Genomic DNA, 21,849 nt, shown 5'->3' with positions numbered 1-21,849 from the left:
AGATATGTAGCATTTCAGTAACTACAGTTATGAATGAAGGATGTCCCAGTTACAAAGCACGGAATTGTAACAGGCAGAATTGTGCCTTCTCTTTGGAAGGCAGCAGAATTCAGAGCTGCTGTCAAAAATTAGATTTATATGGAGACAACAAGACAGATGTTTTTGTGTCAGGCTGCTCGTTCAGGAGGAAGGTCCTTGTATCACAGACCCCCTGAAGGTAAAACTGTGGCTAAAATCACCATTTTGCAGAAAAGTAGCTTTTATAAAAGATGCCACATTGATTTTTGCAACTTCCAGGCCTTCCATTACCAATAGCCAGAAGTAGGTAGAAGTAGATTCTCTATGATTATAGTTAATGAGTAGAAGAAGGTTGTATTTTAGAAACTTTTTTTCATCTGTAACAATTCACCTCAAGGTGAAGAAGGCACAGAAATGTCATGAAAATTAAAAACTAACAAACTAGGAGTCCAGAAAGCTGAGCACGTGTGCAGGATACAAGTGGTAGAGTATGATGATTTTTCTAGACATGAAGGACCTTACTGGCTATTTATCATTACACATAAATGTATAGAGCAACTTTTTACCCCAGAGGTGGTTTTAGAGAGTATCAATCTTTTTTATCTACTTGAAGTGCTATGAATTTACTTGGAAACTTCCTAAGACAATATTGTTCTTAAGAACTTTTCTTTCTAGTTTGAAACTACCACTGATGCTCAAAAAATGTGCTAATGCTGTGTGAAATAGCCAGTGTTCCTTAAGGAAATCTCTACTAACCACAAAGACATACCATTGTCTTCACTGTGAACTTGTGGTGGCTAAAAATTCTGTGCCTGCATAGGAATATGCAACACAAATAAGTATCAAGGGCTGGATTCACAGCTGCCAGGCTAAGCTGGAGCAAAGCATTTGCAGACTGACTGCAAATTTATGTTTATGTAAACATTTATGTTTACCATCATCCTACAGTCACCATATATCACAATACAGGAAACTATTTTGTGACTGAAAGTCATTTTGTGGTTGATTGAAGATCATACAATAGGTATATCTTCCCATTAAATTGGGGGAATACAAGATACTGCATAAAATCGGTTTTGCAGCAGGGTTCTCTAATATGGCAGTTACCTTAACTTCCAGAGTAATTGGATTGTATCTCTTTGCTATCTAAGCAGTTGGCAATTCCAGATATTCACTAGATAGCCACCTCCCCACACATTGTTCAAATCCAAACCCAGAACCCTAATTCCCATTGTCTGTTAAGAGCTCATATGACTTTTTCATTAATGAACTGCAAGACTGCATATTCTTGGAGTAAGATCTGCAGGGATAGAATAGTTTATCTTGATATTGTCAGGCTGGTATAAAATCTAGTTCTCTTTGGTCCAATTAAACCCTGCCACAGCTTTCCTGTGTGACATTTTCATAGACCTACAGCAGACTGCAAAAGTGGTTCATTTGTTTACTGTACTGAAGGCAATACCCTTTATGTAAGGGTTATATTGGATTTTTTCAAATATCTCCCAACAGAGTAAGATGCAAGTTTTCTTCACCTCTGTAGAGGTTATGTGCAAACCTGTAGGTCATGGAGTTGTCTGTCATTGTAGTCTTTTGTGACACAAAAGCCCTTTCTTTTACTTGTTGTTTACTAGCTGCTGGTAGTTTCAGGACTGTTTTGTCTGTAAGATTACAGGTTTTATAGGGTTGCTGTCTGCAGGAAAAAGGAAGACTTACCAGGCTGCTTATTAGATAGGTCAAACTTTCCTTTTTCTTTTTGCTTGAGGTAGGTTATGCATGCATATTTTTCTATCACTGTGAAATTTTTCTTTCCACTTTAATAGTGGAGATACTCTTTTTAGAGCACGAGGATGGTAGGTTAAAAGAGCAGGAATGTCAAGTGCTTTTTCTGGTTGCTTTGGGGAAGATAATGGATTTCAGCACAGCTATTATATGTAATTTGCTTTTGCATAAATGTAAAACAGGTTTTCAGAAAAAAACCCCAACTTTGGATGTTCAGCATTTGATGGAAACTTCAGGTTTCAATTTACTGCAAATCTTCATTGTACCTTTCTCTAGCTTTTAACTTCCTTTGCATAATTTAGCATGAGAAAGCTGATTGTAAAAATTTTGAGAAATGTGCTACTTCAGAAATACCATTTGACTCTTAATTAAATGTGAAAAAAGGAAATTTGATCTGGCACGAAAAGCCTTTCAGAGCTGACAAAAGTCATTAGCTTTTAGTTTCATAGTATGTGCTTTATATTACTACTAGATTAAGAACTCTTCCAACAAAAAAGATACACAGACATACAGCATCCTGAAATTCTAATTCCTTCTGGCCCTGTCACATTCCCTGCCTTTTTTTTTTTTTTTTTTTTTTTTTTCAGCTACAGAATCTCTATGATTCATGTTAGAACATGAATATTGTCTGTGGAGTGAGATTTCTGTATTCCTCTTGGACGTTGCTGCTTGGGGTGTAGGAAAGGTCTGACCTTTGGTCACTGGGACACGTATTTGCTTGTCATCCTAGAGGATGCAGCAGGAAAGTCACAGAGTTTGACCCCATGTCTAAAGCTGTCACTAGGGTTCTAGAGAAGGATCAGAATATTTTATTTACTTAAAATAATGTTTAAGCTTTTCACGCTACAAATGTATGATCTCAGAGATTGGTGGTGTTCATAGGGATCCCATGGCCTCTTACACAACCTCTCTGGCTGATACAGTTGAAGTCCCCAGGTGAACAGCAGCTCCCTTTTAGGAGCACAAAAGAGTTATCTAAGCAGGTATTTATAGCCTGTTTAATGTGGCTATTTTCTACTTAGCTGTTCTCTTCCATCATCTGGAGTTAGAGTGAAGTTGTTTCTGACTTAAGGATGACAGGACTCCAAGTCTGGGAATGTGGCTTTTCCTCCTTAGCTTCACATCTATGTTTTCTTGGGGGGCAGGGTTGTTTCTGGCTCTGTATACTCGTTCTGGTGCATTTTAATCAGATAAATAAAGATTTTATCTTAATGATATTGGTAAAAAGTAGTAACTAAGACTTGTAGACAACTAGATGCTTTTTAAAGTAAGAGTTAAGTATTGCCATCTTTTCCTACCATTTTAGTTTAGTTTTTTTTTTAGGCTAAGAGAAAAATCTGTGAAATAATTTGAAGGTGGTTACTCCAGATATTGTCTGTATGTTTGATTTCAGTTTTTGTAGTATCTGAGCAACTTAACTTTCTCTTCTGTTTATGAATGTCATGCTTTAACTGAAGGGCATATGGTGAGTTGTATCAGCAGCTATGGCAATGTAATTTTACATAATGAATTTTCTAATTTTAAGACTGGCATTCTAACCATCTTGCATGTTAGAGGGTTTGGTTTTTTTAAAATTCATATCTTTGTTCATTTGGTAAATGTTAATTGAATTAAATGGGGAAGCTTATAAATTCAACACAGAACTAGAATGCTGTGTGTAGAACTAGAATGCTTTGACGTGTCTCAAAGAAGCCATTGGTCACCCTCTTGTATGCACTCATATCATTGGGGGTATTTTGTTATCTCTCAGCATTTTGTAGCTACACACAATATTTTTTAAGAATATAAACCTGGTCAAAATGAAATAGATAACATTTCCATCTAATCCAGAATCCCATGTCTGACAGTGGAGAAAAAGGGATGGGTAGAAAAAATGTATAGTCCCAGGCTGCAGCCACTGATGTCTCAAAAACTTTTTGTGCCTCAAGTCATTTCTGTGGACTTAGCAGACTTTAAATGATTTGTCTTCTATGCATCTTCCTTATCTGCCCCTGAGTCTAGGGAATAATATTTTTAGCAACCTTATCACAGGGTGTTCTACAGCCTGACCATGTGTTGTCTCAAGAACCATATCCTTTTGTCTGGCTTTTGACACACTTTGCCATAAAATCCTTTAGAAGCAATATTTTTTTGTAGTTTAAGATGGTTTTGGACATGGAAACCAGAAAAAACTTCCTTTCTGATTTTTAATTACAGGTGGGTTGTTTGATACACAGAGGACACATTCTGTTAATTTAACATTAAAAGCTTTCAGTTTTGTTAGTATCACATAAATGCATTTTTATTTTTAGTTCTTAGCTCCAAAAGAACAGAAGACTGAAACTCTGCCTCCTACAGATGAAGGTGGTGATGTTGATGATCTGGTGAGTACCATAAAAATATGGTGTGGCTTTAAAATTAAGCTCTAAGTGAAAGGTGCAATGAGAGAGCCAAATGCTTCTTAAAGCAGTAGATATTAGAGTGGCTTAGAAAACACCTAAGGAATTGAATCAGAAAAGCCAGGTGAAATTACTTTCTTGCTATTATAAAACTTAGCCAGGTGTGTAATTTCATGATGGCAAATACTATGTGATGTAGTGTATATATGTGATGTAAACATAGGTGTTTACAGGGGTGAAATGTGTCCTCTGATGTGTTTCCAAAGAGCCAGTGAGCCACTCATTTAATAGTGGTTTGGTATAATTTACTATAATAGCATTTTAAAGTTTGTAGATCTTGAACAGCTAATTATGTGGGTTGAAAACTGAAAAACATTTTTTAAAAAGACGTTTTAATCTTTTGAATTAAACTTCTCTGTATAGGCTTGCTGAAAGTCAAGGATACCAGATTTTTTAATAAATATTTTAGCCATCTTTCACAGGCTGACTCATTACAAATCTGTCTCTAAGGCTTAAGCTGATGGTGTAGATGGTTTTGAAGAAGCTTCGATAACAGACAGATTTCTACATTTGGACTGTACTTTTCAAAATCTATAAATTGCACATGTGATTATGTGAAGATGGGATTTTTCGGTTTGTTTTTGTACTTTATAGAAGATTAGGACTGAATTCTGTGCAATTCATTTATGTTACATGAGAATGATTTTCAAATTTGCTTGGTTTTCTCAGCACTAAACATATATAAGAAATTACTTCAATGCTGCTTCTTTTAAATCTGTTTCTTCTGTTTGCAGCTGGACATGATGTGACTGGTGATATAGGGTGACTCTACAAGCAAGATTTTGGAAGAGATGTCTCTGAGGTGGGGCACAAAAAAGATGCTAATGAGAAGACAGTACATCAATCTTTGTTTTTGAAAATGAGAACTGAAATCCCAGAAACGTTCCCAGGTGGTATAAATATCATCTGAATTTCAAAACTAGAACAGAAGATTGAAATTGTCTGAAGTACTTGGGAAGTAATGATACCTTTAAGGCATCTTTTTTTTTCTTTTCTTCTTCTTTAGAACACTGAATTTAGCTTGTCCTTTGTATTGCTTTTAGCTAAACACTACTAAATTTAATGAGAATCTGCTCTGGTGCTTGGAATTCTTGCTACATTGCCTGGGAAGGAAGACAGAAATGTCATAGCAAGGTTACCAGGTAATATTGAATATTTAGTGGAGGTAACCCTGTGGGTTTATTATTACAGAAGGAAAGAAGTCTCTATTTTCATGCTTTAGAAAATCCAACCAACTCAAAACCAATAAACAAAAAACAAGACAGAGCAAAAAAACTTAAACCCAACAGAGCACTATGAAAACCACTGTAGAGGCTTGTGGGAAAAATTTCTAGGCCAGGGTCTCACAAGTTAATAGTTTGAAATACACAACAGAATCTGAAGCACACAGCAGAGCCGGGTGTCCTGATTTTGCCACACTGTCCTCAGATCAGTAATTATGGTCATGTCTGTACTACAGATTCTCTATCTTGTCAGCTCAGCAGCAGCCCAAGGTCTCTGTCCCTTGCTGTTACAGTTTTTCCTGTTTCATGTGCTGGGATTTTTGATTTTTTAAACTTCTAACTAGTACGGTTACTGTAGATGCTTCTGGTGCTAAAAGGAAGAATAAATCAGTTCTATGTCCATTTCATACACTGCTGAGCACTGCTAACCCAGAGCAGAAGAATCCCTCAAAGCTGTACACTGACAGCTGTGATAGATAAGGGATAATAGTTAATACTGGCAACCAGGATGGAGTATGTCTACACAGAGCAATCCAAACTAGTCAAATACTGCTTAGAAAGAGACATTCAAGTCTGATTACAGAGCTGAAGAGGCAGTAATGACACCTTTACACATGCTTGTCTGTTACAACCAGATTAATTCCTTTAACCACTGTTCGTTCATTATTATAGATGTATGAATATACTGTGCAAAATGGAGGTAAGATCACAAAAAAAAAAGAAAAATCACAATCTGTAGTTGCAAAATGTTGAGGAATATTTGCACTTTATACTGGCCAACACCTCCTGTGTGGGAAATAGCAATTGCTTTTTGCCCCTACTTCCTTACACTGCAACCTCCTCTCTCCTGTCTTGCATCTTATCCTGATTGAGTTGAAAGCATTTCTCAAATGCAGATGGCAGGGTGATTTCTGTGGTTTTTGCAGGGTGGCTTTTGCAGACCTTTATAGCTTTTGTATCACCAGAAGATATTTTCCTCAATTGTAAATAAAATTATTTGATCAGTGTTTTAAATGCCAGTATATGGAGTATACTGGCTGGGAGTTTCTTTTACACTTTTTTTGTTTAATAAAAATATTTTAAAGGTCGGGTTTTGTCTTCAGAGCCATGTGTTACTAAAATCAGGTGATTACTTATGCAGTACCTAAAGGAAACTGTCAAAAGCCTCTTTTCTGGGCCTACAATGCAAACACTAAATATCAAAATCCCTCCACAGAAGCAGAGTATACTTATTCTATTCTGTACAAATTCTAAACTTTGCAACATCCCAGTATAGTAGTTTTTACTATAGATGACTAAGATGAGAAAACCTTGGTCAAGACCACACAGAATATAGAACCTGGTATCCAGATTATGGGGTTACTTTGTTTCTTTTGATTTTGTTGGCCACATTTCTAGACTGTATTGCTTCTGTCGAGGAACATATATTTAGTTCATGGAGAATTGCCGCATAGATCTTCTGCTAGCTGTTCAGCCCAGTATGTACAGGTAGGCTCAATGTGGTGATTGAGTTGCTAGTGTTGAGAAGAGGATTGAAAATTTATGCAAAATAAATAAAAGTGAATTCTTGGAAGGCAAGAATAGCATCTTTCATTCTGCCTAGCCTTCTGAGTTCTTTCTATAGTGAAGATGTGTCACATCAGCAGCCTGATTTTACATTTGTTCTATGGCAAAGGGCCAGCTTTCAGGTTCTCATTCAATGACTGGAAGAGATGTTCCATTTAGTTTAAGCTCACACTTTCAGTTACAAAGTCTGACTTACTGTTTAGTAGTTATGTTCTCATTTTCAATTGCCACACTGACCAGTCCTCAGAAGCACTACAGCAGTTAGTTGTCCAATTCAAAAGCAGCTATAAAGGAAACAAAGTGCATTTGTTTTTCTGCAAGCAGCAGAACATCCCTTGTCATGTACTTTATAGGCAGAGAAATTGTCAGTGTCTACAGTAAAGAAGACTGTGATTTTTGTTATATGTTACTGGTTTATTTTCTGTTTCCCTCTGGAAATAATGCCTCTCTGGAAAGCTCTTTGAATGCTAATGGTATGGGGCAGTAACCTTAGTAAGCTTTGTTTGCCATGAGATCAAAGCTTATGGTTGTTGTCTGTCTTTCTGTTAATCTCCTGGTTATTGGGCAGAATCAGCTTTGATGGAGGGGCAGTGATTTCAGCATTAGGTTTTAAAATTTTTTTGTGGAAGTTGATGCTGGGAAAAGGTGAAAGGGAAAGGAATGATGAGTTCAGCTTCAGGAGAGTTTCTCCCGTCTTGGTCTGGCCCAGCAGCTGAGAGTTCCTGCCAAGAGCCTAATGATTGTGTCAAATCAGCCTAGTCTGCAGGTCCTCTTCTTTCTTCCTTAGTTAGAAGAGGGGTGTGGACTAAAAAGAAAAAATATTTTGCAGTGTGGACTGTGGGAGGTGGAGAATATCCAAAGGTATTACACCAGAAAGTGCAAGTAATACACTTACACTGAGGGAGCTGGGACCATAGCAAGGAACTGAGAGTACTCCACAGAAGAGGACAAAATACTGGGTTTGGGAGTCATAGAGGAAGAGTAAGACTCTTCTGGTTATTATATACTGTGAATCGGTAAGTATCTAGGCTATATCAATTCTGCACAAAACTTTTTGCTCTGTCATTGAGTAGTGGGGTCTGCTGCCTGTTACGGAGTTCTCTAGTTTGGTCTCATTTCTTTTTGTACTCAGAAACTAAATTTGTTGCCAATATGCCACAGTAATAAAAAATTACTTCTAGAATGTTACATATTTGAAGACTTGTGATTTGTGTGATACTAATCAGGTTGAAATGAATTGTCAGGTCAACAGTATGATGTCAACATGTTTGGAGAATTCTAAAAGCAAGGGTTCATCTCTGTCCTTAGAATGTGGCACAGAAGTACTACACATACCATCAAAACACTTATAATGTGAAGAGACCTGTTCTGCTGCTCTGTGGTCTCTGTTGCCAGGATGGATTTACATCTTGCTAACTTTCCTGGTGTTTGGGTTTTGACAGAATTGTCTGTTTGATGTTGGAGCAGGATCTTTGGAAGTAGAAAATGAGGAAGGAAAATCAGTTATCTTACTTGTGAATTGTACAGACACAGGCCATTTTAATACTCTGCATTTGCACATGATAAAAGGCAAGGGAGGAATTCCCTTGTGATCTCAGTAGGGTTAGCGATAATCTGGAAAGAACAGTTTTGACTTGCATGCTGCTAAGCTGGCAAATACACTGGTAGATGTTGCTGCTGTGCTTCTAAGTGTGGGTTTGGATTTGTTCAGCCTCACCACTGTCTGTGTGAAATAAGCAATTAGCTTTAGCTGTTGGTTTGTGAAGTGGAAAACTCATTTTACTAAATTTTCAGCTTTGCTTCCTTTGCCCTTCCATCTGCATTCTTCTCTTGGTACCATTACAGTAATGGAGTGCAGTACTGGGAGCACTTACGAATGTCAGATGTAGGAAACCTCCAACTTTTCTTGTGTCTCTTTTGAGATGTGGGTTACAAAGATTTTTTTTTTTAAACTCAAAATGTTCCCAGTGCTAGCAGGGGAGTGAAGGCCCACCCAGCCTTTTGTTCCTAAATTCTTTGAAGAACTACCACATAGAAAAAACAGTTCTTTCAGCAAGCCCTCACCACTTAAAGGTGCTGGTAAAAGAAGGCAGCCTTGACTTCTGCAAGAGGTGACTTGCTTTTCTGGGGGGTGGAGTTTGTGTATAGCATTTCTCTGCACTGTTTTGAAGGCAGCTCTAGAAGTAGTTCTGTACCAGTTTGGACTCTTCTTGTGACTACAGAACCTGAAAATTTTAGAGGAATAGATTACCACATATTAAAGAAAATAAAGGAAACCAGAATAGGTGAAATTTTCTTTTGTAATACTGTCATAATCTGATATGAAGGACTAAAATAGATATATTAAAAAGGCAAGGCTGTGATTTTTAGCCTCTCTTACCTTTCCCAAAGGATCAAAAACCACATTGAACTCTGCATAAAAAATTGGTATAGAGGCAGAAATACTCTTTAGAAGAAAATTATCTGGAAAACATTTGAACAAAGCTTTGCTTAAGGTTTGATCATATTTTTTTCCAAGCAGCAGGTTTTGGTAAGCGGAAAGATTAGTGTCCCCCTCTACCTTCCCTCTTCTACTGCCTTGGATTTCTGAAAATAAGAGAACTAAACAGGAACTAGAAAACCTCTCGATTTTGTTTTCACAGACCAGGCATAACTTCAGTGCATCTGTGAGATGAGTGCCTTAAAATAGTCTCTTTGCTCATCTGACTCTGCACATACTGTACCTTAGTGACTTAAGCTGGATAGAATTTAATCTGCTTCTTCCCAATAAACTTTGTGAAGACAGCATGACTAAGACACAAAATTAATTCTGTTCCTTCTGATGCCTCCATAGTACTAGTCTCAACAGCTGACCATCAAAAGCACCTGTTTTGCCAGCAACTTGAAATACTTGCAGTACTTTTTGCTGTTACCAAATAATGATTTATTCCGCGGCACTAAAATGTACTCAGATTTGGTCACATATATATATATATATGTACACACAGGGATATTAATTCTTAGGACCTCTCCAGCCCCTCAAGTCAGCTGTATAGACTGCTATGAAAGTTTTGGGAGTCTATAATGGAATTAGTCGGTTGACCATGGAAATATATTCAGTGTTGCTTTAAATATGTCAAACCAAAGGATTGTTTTTCTTCGTGTCTGAGTTCCAACGCAGTCTCATCCTTTCTTCCTATTTTAACGTGCAGTAATAGGCAGTAATAACTGTCATTTTCTTTTCCTCCAGAAGGGAGTGTATCTTGCAGCTTTCAAGATATTAACAGAAAACAGAAATATCTCCAATGTAGGGTATAACTAGAAACGTTTTCTGTCTGCTGAGACAATGCATAAGGGGAGCACAAGCCCCTGAGGAGACCAACTGTGTGCAGATATTTTTGCCTGAAGCATGTGGATCAGACATAATGCTAGGAAAAGAAAGGTAAAATAGCTGTTAGTACCTGATTATTGGGAGTTTTATATGACTGGGATGTATGAGAATGCCTTCTCCAGCCTGCTAATGCAAGTAGTCAAATGACAAATGTTCTCTCCCTGTGGAGTGAGAACATCCACGGTGTGAAGTAATGGCCCCTTATGTGGACTTTTCACAAGAGTTACAGGAGCTGTATCAGAATGCTTAGGGATTCTTTACTTACTGAAAAAGGAGAGAGTGGAGTGGAGAGAATTTTTTCCTTTGGTGCCAAGCAGGCCAGCATTGAAGGCCCTTATCTGAATGGGTAAGAGCCAGCCAAGAGCATTTTCCTGTGATGCCTTAATACTGTGCTTCTGACTCCTGTGTGGATTTGATCTCCCAGTCCACAGTTGTCCTGAATGTTGAAAAGGTGTTATTTCTCTGCCTGCAAAGGATAAAAATGTCTCAGCAAAGGTGAGTTGAGAAATCATATGATCTTTGTCTAGGGATTGTGATGTAGATTCCTCCCTATTACTCCTTGGGAACTTTCAGTAGTTACCACCACCTGTAGGATCTCTACATTTCAGTTTAACACTAAGGTTTATAAGGCTGAATGCTCTTCAAGAAGAGCATAGTATAAGTGATAGTAATCCACCTTCCACAGAACTGTGCTGGGTACTGCACAAATTTATATATCATCTGAATCCCACCTTTAAGTAATATCTGATCTTCTAGCAGCTCAATTTGCTGATTCACTTCATTTTCTTGGACAGGCTGGGGGGAATTTATCAAAGATAATATCAGCCAGCAAGTACATCCTTTTTCTCCCTGAGTAAGAGGAATAAAGATTTTGGGAATGAAAGTGGGTTTGGTGATAAGAAAATTGCATATGTTTAATGAACTTGCTTTTGTTTTATGTGCTATCACTTGAAGTACCAGGACTATCAGTGTGTTTTGTAGCTATTAAGCCATTGCTTGATAGCAACAGTAACATTATCTTTGGATAATGCACTTACTGCAGAAATGCCTTGAAGAGGCAAAGATAGGGAAGGTTTCTGTCTTTAGTACTTTTGCTGGTGCTAACAAACAAGAAAAACTTGGGAACACCTGCACTTATAGGGACAATATGCATAGCTAAGCTGGGTGGGCTTGCTGCATGTTGTTTGTAAGGGCTCTGTGGCTTTGTCACAAGGGGTGACTCAAAACTCTGTGAGATCTGGTGATCAAGCATTTTAGAAGATAGAGGAAGTACTCCAGAAGAGGTGAGTTCTGTAACAGGTGAATCCTCAATTATTCCATCTAAATCAACCTGTAAATTAAACAGGGAAACAGGCTGTGTCCTTCATAGCTGCATTAAAATTTTCTCATTGTTTTATTTTCTAAGAATGTAAGAGCTAATATGGTTCACTAGTTGAAGACAGCAACAGTAGGGTTTTATTCCTAGTTCTGTTGAGGGTTTGTTAGGGGCCATTTGTTCACAGTTTCACAGAATATCCTGAGTTGGAGGGACACACAAGGATGATGAAAGTCCAACTTTTAAGTGAATGGCCTCAAACAGGCATTGAACCCAAGCTTTGGTGTTGTTAGCACCATGCTCTGACCAAAAATCTCTCCACCTGTTGATTATTCTCCCTCTGCAATTGGGGAAAGTTGTTTACTTATGATGTCTTCCAGGGAAGGCAGATAAAAGACTTGATGGACTTTGGTTGGATGAGACTTCATATACAGAGGGTATGTCAGTGCAAAAGTTTTATGACTGAAGATTTGGGGGAATGGGAATAAATGAAAGAAAAAAAAAAGTGAGTTATTGTGATGTTCCCTGGGCATGAGGAGAACATGATCATTAGTCTTGAGGAGAAATGGAATAGTGGGAATTCTGTTAAGGGTCCCACAGGCACCAGGAACATATGAGAGGCAGACATTAAACTGACAAAGACTGAGGTATTCTGGAGAAAAGGAGAAGCAGTTATTCCATTTAATGACTTTGAAAGACAAGGAGAGGAAACAGATGAGGTTTTGAATCTTATTATTGGAAAGAACAGCCTTTCTATATCTCTTTTCACATTCCAGAAAGAATGATCTGTTTTACATCTGTTTTACAGTTCTCCCAGACACACACACACTGACCTATTTAAAAATGCAAATGGTCGTGAAGTTCCCTTCAGGCAGCAGTGACAAAATCAGTGTAGAAGGAATAGGGTTAGTCCAGCAAGACAATATGTAATTGGGTTGTAGCTTGTCTGCAGGAGATTTCTCTGCAGTCCTCAGGAAATGGGAACAATATAGGCTTTAGCTTTTGAATGACTCACAGCTCAAGGTTTACACATGAGATTGTGTATAATCCCTGTTAACCTAAAGCTGATGATGATTCAGAAGTAAGAACTGTGATGAGACAGGACATGCGGAAAAGAACAAACATGATGAGAGAAAAACATGCAGGAATGACCTTTTGCTACCAATAGGTCATTAACTTAACTTAAAACACAAGAATGACACATACCCAAGGGGCCACTGGAAATCAAGGGAACCACATTGTGGAGATATGTTATGGATGGAATGTGTGCTGGAAGGCAGAACCAGCTTCACCTACTAGACAGCTGTGTACTCCTCAAGGGAAGATTATTCTGCAGAATCTAGTTCTTCACAGAAGAGCTGTGGCCAGTTTCAAACATTTATTGTGGGGTAAAGAGAATTCAAATGCCAAGTTGCAACTACATACAGAAAACATGTCAGGTATCCAAAGTGAAATTGTTTCCTTCTCTGAAGTTTAACTGCTGGAGTTTTTCTGCAGGAATCTCCTAGTGATGGGATCTGGTCTTTAGGTTGCCAGTATCTGGTCTTGAAAAATTGCTCTAGGCCAGGCTGCAAATGATTTGTGACTAGTACAAAAACTATGTTTTGAATGAAACTGAAGAAAATATGGTTCTATCATTCACTCAGTAGCTGCAGAATAGCATATAATTCTGTTTTTTCTTTAGGCTTTAAGTCATAGAATAGTTTGGGTTGGAAGGGGCCTTGAAAAGTCATCTAGGCCAGCTGCTCTGCAATGTTTTTTAAAGAAACAATCAACCCCACTTTCCAATTCCTAGAAGAGCAAATGCATCTGAAGATAATTTACCCTTGGTTTTATTCTTAGTCATACAAAGATTTCCTAACGTCTCTAAGGATTTCCTGTGGGAAATGGGGCAGAAGTTGATGTCTTCATTGCACTACAATTTTCCTCTGGGTAGCATTGACTTCACAGATGATACTTAGGCAAAATCCCCAGGTACACCTGGAACTGGCAGCCTGGTTGATCAGGTTCTAAATACTCTGGTGGCAGAGTGCAGAGAAGCTTGCACAACTGCTGTGAATGCTCTTCCTCTACACTCTTGGGGATTTGGTACCCAGCAAATGCTCCTTCTTGTACCCAACAAATGTCTGTGGAGCATGAATTGTTCCCTGTATGAATTAAAGGCATCAAGGGAACTGAGAGAGGAAGAGAAGGGAAAGGCAACTCAAAAATCATATACAATTTGAAGTCAGATATTAGCTGAAAAAACAGTTCTGCTAGGTTGCAGCTCCAAGCCCTATGATTCCCCCTCCAGCCTCTTTTGCAGCTATGCTTCATTCCCAGTGCTTACCTTCAGATAAAATCAGCAATGTGTGCTGCACTTCCAGGTTTGGGAGTCAAAACCATTAATTGCAGGAAATTTCCATCTAATTCTGACTCCTGGGAACTGGAATGAGACATCTCAAATCCTTAATGGCTTTTCAAAAGTCACCTCTCCAGAAAGGTACCAATGAGGCTCCAAGGCACCATTCTTTGGGGACATAACTATTTCTCCAATGCAGGGTAGACCTCTTGCCCATTTGTTGTGCTAGGCTGCTCCATTATAGTTTTCCATCTTGTTCCTGCTGTACAACTAATCTCTGCTCTCTGAGGCCAGTGTTGACCTGGTGACCTGTAATTATCTCTCCCTGAGTTTTCTTGTGATCTCTAGTTCCTGAAAATCATTTTGGATGATAAGGTCAGAAAACTCACATTATGGTGCTGCTATATGAATAATTATGGTGTTAAGCATATGTATTTAATTCATGTCCAGAAACTTCTATGAGCAATGAACCAAGGATTCAGGTTTCCCTGCTGCTGAATTTCTAGCATGTACAGGTGGTAGGGTTTTTTTCAGTGGGAATCTGCTAAAAAGATTTCAGGACTTAGTGTGTTTATTAATAACTTGTTGGCACAGAGAGTGCTGTAACAGCTTACTTTCATCCTGAGGTTTTCAAAAGAACATTAAGTGTTGCTCCTATTTTTCAGCTGAGTGGTTTATAACATAGAGAGGCAATGTGCACACAGATAGGTTACTATTGGTAGAAATGCAAATGTAGGCAGGGCAAGATTGTTCCTGTAGAGGATTTTGAAGATGCCCATTTTGGGCAGGGGCACAGTCAGTGGCAAAGGCTGTGCTCTGCCTGCATATTCTGTGTGCATGTTACAGTGTGCCAAGGCTGCATTGATTTCCCTGCAAAATTAACAAAGAAACTGTTCTTTATCCACAGCCTTGAGGGCAGGTGTCCTCAGATAATGTCTGCAAAAATAGGTTAGATCTGAAAAAAATCCAGTGGAGGCAGGCTGGTTGTTCTGTTCCCTTACCCCCTTATTGTCTGTTCTACTTAAGAGGCTAAAGCATTTTATAGCAATAACAGTTTCAAATTGAAATCCTTCCTCTACCTGATTCCTCTTGGCTGTTGATCTCAATTCTGTGGCTTTATCACTGAAGATGTATTCTTTTATAAGGGTGTATTCATAGGGTGACTAGCTGTAAGCTGCATCTATGAGGTGACTATGAGGTACCAATCTAGAGCTGCATTTTCTGGGGCACTCAGCCTCTTTGCAGATCTCATCCCCTCTGGGCCACCAGCTGCTTAGAAAAGAGGCCCTTTGCTCTGAGGACAGTGTCTGTTTGACCACACTATAAAAAAAAAAATTCTGTGCTTTGCACTTCAGGAGGGATATGTAGTAGGAAGGTGGAGGGAGGTGGACTAAATAATACAGGACATCATTTTTCACTAGGCTCTGCTCTGGGTTCTGCCACAGGTATTCTGCACCTTACATTCAATGTTCTCCTCATTTCCTCCCTCTACCTGATTGTAGAGTGCCCATTTGTCTGTGCAGTGGATAGATGCTCCCTCTGAATCATGGTGGAAGTGCTGTGTTTACATAGTGACAGCTCCTCCTCCAGCTGCTCTTTGGAGCTGTACTGTGCTCCCTGGGTTACAGTGAGTCATCTGGCTTGGCAATTCTGACCACAGAGTTTGTGTGACAAAGGGGTGATTTTTATAGCTCAAATAAGATCGAGCGTAGATGATCTGTTAATGAAGTGATTCTTGTGCCTGATTGAATTAACATCACAGGGAGACAAATGAACCTGAGCTGCAAAGAGCCCCCTGCAGCTATAATTAGATGAATAAAGAGGTTCATATTGATCTATACATTGGCATGAGGAAGGAAAGAGCATTACCCATATATGCTTTCAAGACCAAAAGCTGATGCAGGCTGCAGAGATGTCAGCTTAAAATTGTGATCCTAAAGCAAAAGTTTCAACCTACTTGTATGATACTGCTCCACCTACTCTGCAAATGAGATGGCCTGGAGCAGAGTCTGTGCACTGGAGCTTTTGGGGTCACTGTCACCTGGGAGGAGCTGTGTTTTGTGTAGTGCAGCTGTGTTTGGTTGATCTAGCAATGAGCAAGGTGGTGGTCTGGTATCCTAAGAAAACCCATAAACCCATTGTAGGATTTTCCTTCTTTGTTGGTACCCAGTAGTTCCTGAGCACTGATCAGCACCTTCCAGCCAATTCACCCAGTTTACATACTGAGCATGAGGTCCTGTGGTATGGAATATCCCCTCTGTCAGTTTGGGTCAGCTGTTCTGGCCATGCTTTCTCCTGGCTTCTTGTGCACCTGCTCGCTGGCAGAGCATCAGAAACTAAAAAGTCCTTGATTTAGGGTAAGCGCTACTTAGCAACAACTGAGACATCAGTGAGTTATAAACATTATTCTTACATTAAATCCAAAACACAGCCATGCACCAGCTACTAAGAAAAAAGTTAACTCTCTCCCAGCCAAAAGCAGGACACTGCTGTAGCCCATTATGCAGGTGTTTGCTGTCTCATGCAGATGCCTGAGATCCTCACTCCAAAGGGAACATGCCCCTTTCAACTAGGCCTTCACTCCCTTGATTGCTTTTTAAAATGTAAAAAAAAACCAAACCAAAAAACAAACCAACAAACATGTTCAAAACTACCAAAGGAATCAAATAATCTGTTGATGCTTAATTCCCTCTGAGCTTGCAAGAGGGCTCCAGACACAATTGCTTCAATGCAAGGGGTTGTTCCTGCACTCTTTGTTGTCTGCTGCAGTGTGGCTGATGGAGGAGACAATGCAAGAACGTGTCATTTGTGTTGCCCTCTGCTTGGCAAAACATCATATAAAAGCATTTCAAAGATCTTATGTGCTAGCAAACATATTTTATGTTCTGGTGGCTAATTGGTGATACATGTGATTAAGGCTTATGGGATTTACTTGAAATTTTGCTGAGTTCTACCCTCAGGGGAGGTGTTTTAGGTCAATTCTCTAAGCAGAGCTTTGAACAGGACATTAACATCAGTTTTCAGTGATGCTCATCACATAAATTTGTCTTTCAGTGCTGGTGCACCCTTTGCCTTGCTCAGTTTTTGTGCTAGAGGGACAATGCACTTTCAGTGCACCTTTGTTTGAGAGCAAGTTACTGGGCAGTTCTTGAACCCTTTGGTAGATTCAACATATCTTTTACAGTTTCTTGGACATCCTTCCCCTTTCTCTGTCTCAGAATACCTAGCTCAGAGGCCACCTGTGAAAGAACTGGAAACGCAGTGTTAGGTACATGAGATGGAAAGGGATGAGAAAAGTGTAATAATTTTTTTAGAGAAGATGTTAAAAGCTGCATTACATACAGGAGTGAGTTCAAGTTAGGGGTGAGCTTGAATCAAAAATTATTATCTCTAATTCCTTCAAACCTAAATGGTGTTTTTGTGTCTTGAACTGAGTCCTTATCAGCTGAACCAGACCAAACTGCTCAATTCCAGCCATATGTGAATGGTCTGAGACATCATCTGTAATTGCAGATCTCAGATCAAGATAAAAATGCTGGAAGCAATGTGTTGCATTTTGATTTTATTTTTGCTGGTTTGCACACCAATACAGTTTAATTGACTTCATCAGAGAGATGCTAATTTTGTATAGTCTTGTAAATAAAATAAGTCCCTCTACATATCCAGATGGGTCCATGACAAAAGTAAGGCAGCTGCACTGCAGTAACTGGTTAGTCAAGAGCTATATTACATCAGAGAAGAGCTGGTTTTGTTTTCCTCTCTTACTTCTCACACAGCTTCTAAAATGAGACATTCTCCTGACATTGAGAACTGAGAATGCAATTAACAAGTGTCTATTGTGCCAGTCTAATTAGTGCTCCTCTTGACTGTCCATGACAATAATGCTATGTAGCTGGAGGTATTGACTGATTTATAAAACAGGAGTTAGAAAGTGATTTAAATTTTTTTTTATTACTCTTCTACTACATGCCTGCTTGTGGAAGAACAAGACAGAAATGTAGTAGAGAATCACTAATTCAATATGACAGTTTTGCAGTGTGGCAGGTTACACCAAGTTCTTCTGTAGCACCTGGTCTCTACAGAGGGTAAAAATAACACTGGGGCTTACCTCAAACTGACAGTGGTAAGAAAGAAATTTGAAGCTAATGTTATACCCACATCCCCATCTTACCTTGTAATGGCCAAATACTGCAGGGAGCCTGGGATGATGGTTCTCTTTGCAGTGTGCAGTAAGGTTTTAATGGTATGAAAAGTGTTTCTTCTAACATGATTTTTTGGAGGGAGCTAAGACTTTAAAAGTCAATATGTGAAATGAGCTTAAACCTAAACTGGGATAAAGAAAAAAATCCCTGTCCTTGGAGCAAGGTTTCTCACACTTTTCCTATATGTGTTGTCTTTTGGGGCTGGACAACAAAAAAAGGGCTCTTGGAGAATTCGATGAGTTAAATGTGTAGTACTTGGAAGAGTTAGAAAGCAAAAAGATGTGGAAAACCCCAATGCCTACCCCATCCTTGCTCTCTGGTTTTTGGAGTGGTCTTTAGTTGAGCTGCAGGTGGAGTCAGAAAATCTGACCCAAATCTTAGGTTGGGTAATGGATTCAGTCCACAGTGGATGCACATGTCTGTACCTATCGGTCACGTCAGCTGATCTGCAGAGACATGCCACATTATCTGCTTCCTGAAGATGGCTTAAAATGCACTGGTGGAAGATTAACCTCCTCTTGCCCCTTGGGCTCAGGGGAGCACAGTGTTCTGAGGAGATACTTGCATAGCTCTGACCTAGCTGGCTTTTCTGAGATGCCAAGGGCACTTGTGCATGCTTCTGTTCTGCATGATACAGACATACCTTGAGGCAGCTGGGGCTCACCTGAGCAACAGCAGCTCCTTGTGTTTCGTTACTCTTCAAAGATTTTAATCCTTGAACATCTAGTCTGTTCTAGTTTCTCTTCTGTTCTCCTCCTGAGAAATATAGATATGTATGTGGCACCTGTCTCTCACCCTCCTTTGCTTAGATGGAGATAAAGTTATTGCTATTTGCAAATGGCCACAGCATCTGTTGGAAAGTGCCTTCCCCATTTCAGATCTGTTTCTTTCCTTGACTATTTTCATCTTTCTCTGTAACTGGAAAAGAGGCCTGTTGCTACTTTACTTGAATGTTAGAAGTTCTTTTCTATACTGAAGCCCTTTGAAATCCTGTAAGAACAAGGTACTGTCATTTGAAACAGGAACCCTGTGAGTAAACCCATTTTGTTGTCCTCTGCTGACTGGATCATGTCTTACCCCTTGATACATGGTGCTTTTTCAATTACTGAAGACCCAGCAATAAGCAAGAGCCATGCACCCTGGGTATAATCATCCTCCTTCTAATGTGGGAGTGGTGAGTCACTGGATCAGGTTGCCTGTTGTGGATGTCCCATCCCTGAAAATGTTCAAAGCCAGGTTGGATGGGGCTTGGAAGGCAGGGAGGTTGAAAGGAGATGACCTTTAAGGTCCCTTCCAACTCAAACCATGTTATGATCATAAAGCAGTGGTCTCTGTATTTACTTCAGCATGTCTAAACTTGCTGTTTCTTGTCCCATTCCAGCCTGGGAAGCTGTGGGAAGTTGCAGCTGCATCACGCTGAGCTGAGCTGGTGCTGCAGAGGACCCTCCTCAGGAGCAAGGCAGTGTTTAATGAGAGCAGCTGCCATGATCCAATGCACTGATGCCTCCAGCTGACTGACAGGCAGTGGGATTGTTGCACTGTGGCCATATTAACTAATCACTGCTGATAATTGCTATTAATAATTCTCTTGGAACTACAGTATGAAGAAGCTTTAGTTCCTCAGTTGTTACTGTTCGAGGTGAAATGCAAGATCTGCTTAACAATGCACAAGTAGGATAAAAATGGAAGGAAAGGCTTTTTCTCCCTATCTCTCTGAAAAAGCACCTTTTGCAAGGTGTCCAAACCACATGTGTGAGCTGCACTGGATTTGAAGATGATCTGGTACCCTCTAGCTTTGTTGCACAAGCAAGTGGTCTTTTGTGGTGTTCCCTCAAAATCCTATTGTATTGTAGCTATGCTTAGTTTGTAAAACTTCTGTGCAGACAGAAGGCAAAAAGTGAAAAGCACTAATTCCTCCCCTCTGGCTGTGGGCATTTTCTCTGCAGTACAGTGACAACATTTTTTGAGTTCAAATGGTTGTGCACTAGGACATTCCTCTTTTCCCTTCTTCGGAAAGTGATTCTGGAGTCTAGGATTTCTCACAGTAGAAGGTACCTTGATCAGCTTCATCCTGTTGGACTCAATGATCCTTGTGGGTCTCTTCCATCTCAGGATGTTCTGTCATGGTTCTGTCATTCCCTGTCTTTGCTCTGATGGAATCAGGACACAGGGTTGTGTCTGGTTTCTGAGTCTTTCCTTGACCTGCCCACAGGTGCCCAGTTTGCCACCTCTTTCTGATCAACTACTGCTGATTGTTGTTGTTCTTTGAAGAACACAGGAAGCATTGGAAGAGTTTGGCTTCCCATTGAATTTCCAAAATCCTTCTTTGTCAGGAATGGTTACAACTAGTCCAAGGAGAACAGACACTCAAGACCAAAAAATGTAACCCATTCATTACAGCTTGGAGAACCTGGACAAAGGACAAAAAGGCCCAATGTCCTTAATTTCCTCAGCAGTTCACATCTTTTACTGAGACTGCCCCTTCTGATGCTGAGAAGAAAGAAAAGGTGATTAAATAAGAAGTTAAAATTACCAAGCCCCAGCTCCCCACAACACCAAAGATTAATGCATCATGTAAGGGATGCTTCACACTCCATGATATGCTCTGCTGCCTCTGTTCTGGGGCTGTTCAGTGGACTCCTCTGCCAGTTCAGTCAGTGATGCTGTTAGATTTACTGGGGACTTTGGCAATTAATTGCTTTCAGACCTGAGAAGGGCCTCATTGTTGTCCATCAGAGTTCTAATTAATCAAAGTGGCAGATGGGTAATATCAGCCTCAAACGCTGGTGTAATTAACTCATTCATTATCACGTTCTCTTGCTCTGTGATGGTTTATAAAGGACATCTTTAATCTAGCTGTCATGATGCTTTCCACATAGTAGGAGTTAAATCATCAGTCTTTATCATAATTGCCCTCTGTCCAGGATACCATTGGGGAAAATGCTGATTTTTGCCAATAGATATGGAGGCTCCCCTTGGCATCAGACAGGTGAGTAGAGTTTGACGTGAAATGAAGACTTTGAAGTAGAAGCAGAAGCAAAAGAACAAAGAACATAAATTCAGTGTATCTGAAATACAACCACTAGTCCTCCCAAATCATCATGTGATGCCTGGGAGCATTTCTGACTCTCTTGTGGCAGTCAGATGGAGGCAAACTCTCCAAAGCACTGTCCATCCCAGCTATGAGGCCAGTGCTTCTCTCCAGCACTGGAACATCTTAAATAATGAGATCATCCACCTTTAATGTGGCATCAAGAAGGCAAAGTAAAGAGTTTGTATCTCTGACTGTTGTGTGAAGACTTTGGTGCTGCCTGCATTGTTGCTTTCAAAACATTTGTTAGGAACAAAAAACCCATTAAAATTTAGACCAAAATCTTCAGCTAAACCAATACTGTGGTTTTATTAAGTACAAGGTTTGGGAAAAGAACAGCTTGGCTGCTCTTAATTAAGGTTGTCTTTCCCTGGCAGATTAATTACCCAAAATTCATTGCAGATTCCTGGCACCATGGATGTTATTGATCCAGTCAGGCTGCTAGTTTGTGCTTGCAGGGATCTGTCTGTGATCCTCCTTCCATGGGAATTTGGGGAGGGAGGGAA

General features: G+C 39.6%; 1 protein-coding gene across 1 annotated transcript in view; it reads left to right on the top strand.

Annotated features, from left to right (window-relative positions):
• XRCC5 (X-ray repair cross complementing 5) overlaps positions 1-6,541 on the top strand; it is a 49,229-nt gene extending 42,688 nt beyond the window's left edge. Inside the window, exons 20-21 of the mRNA XM_056496639.1 lie at positions 4,089-4,160; positions 4,970-6,541. Of these exons, the coding sequence (XP_056352614.1) occupies positions 4,089-4,160; positions 4,970-4,984 (87 nt within the window). The 3' untranslated portion in view covers positions 4,985-6,541. The remainder of the gene's footprint in view (positions 1-4,088; positions 4,161-4,969) is intronic.
• The last annotated feature ends 15,308 nt before the right edge of the window (positions 6,542-21,849 follow it).

The sequence above is a fragment of the Oenanthe melanoleuca genome, chromosome 7 (genome assembly GCF_029582105.1).
Source record: "Oenanthe melanoleuca isolate GR-GAL-2019-014 chromosome 7, OMel1.0, whole genome shotgun sequence".
In the NCBI taxonomy this organism is placed as follows: domain Eukaryota; kingdom Metazoa; phylum Chordata; class Aves; order Passeriformes; family Muscicapidae; genus Oenanthe; species Oenanthe melanoleuca.
The sequence above is the reverse complement of the archived record's forward strand: the minus strand, read 5'-3'. Positions and strand labels throughout refer to the sequence as shown.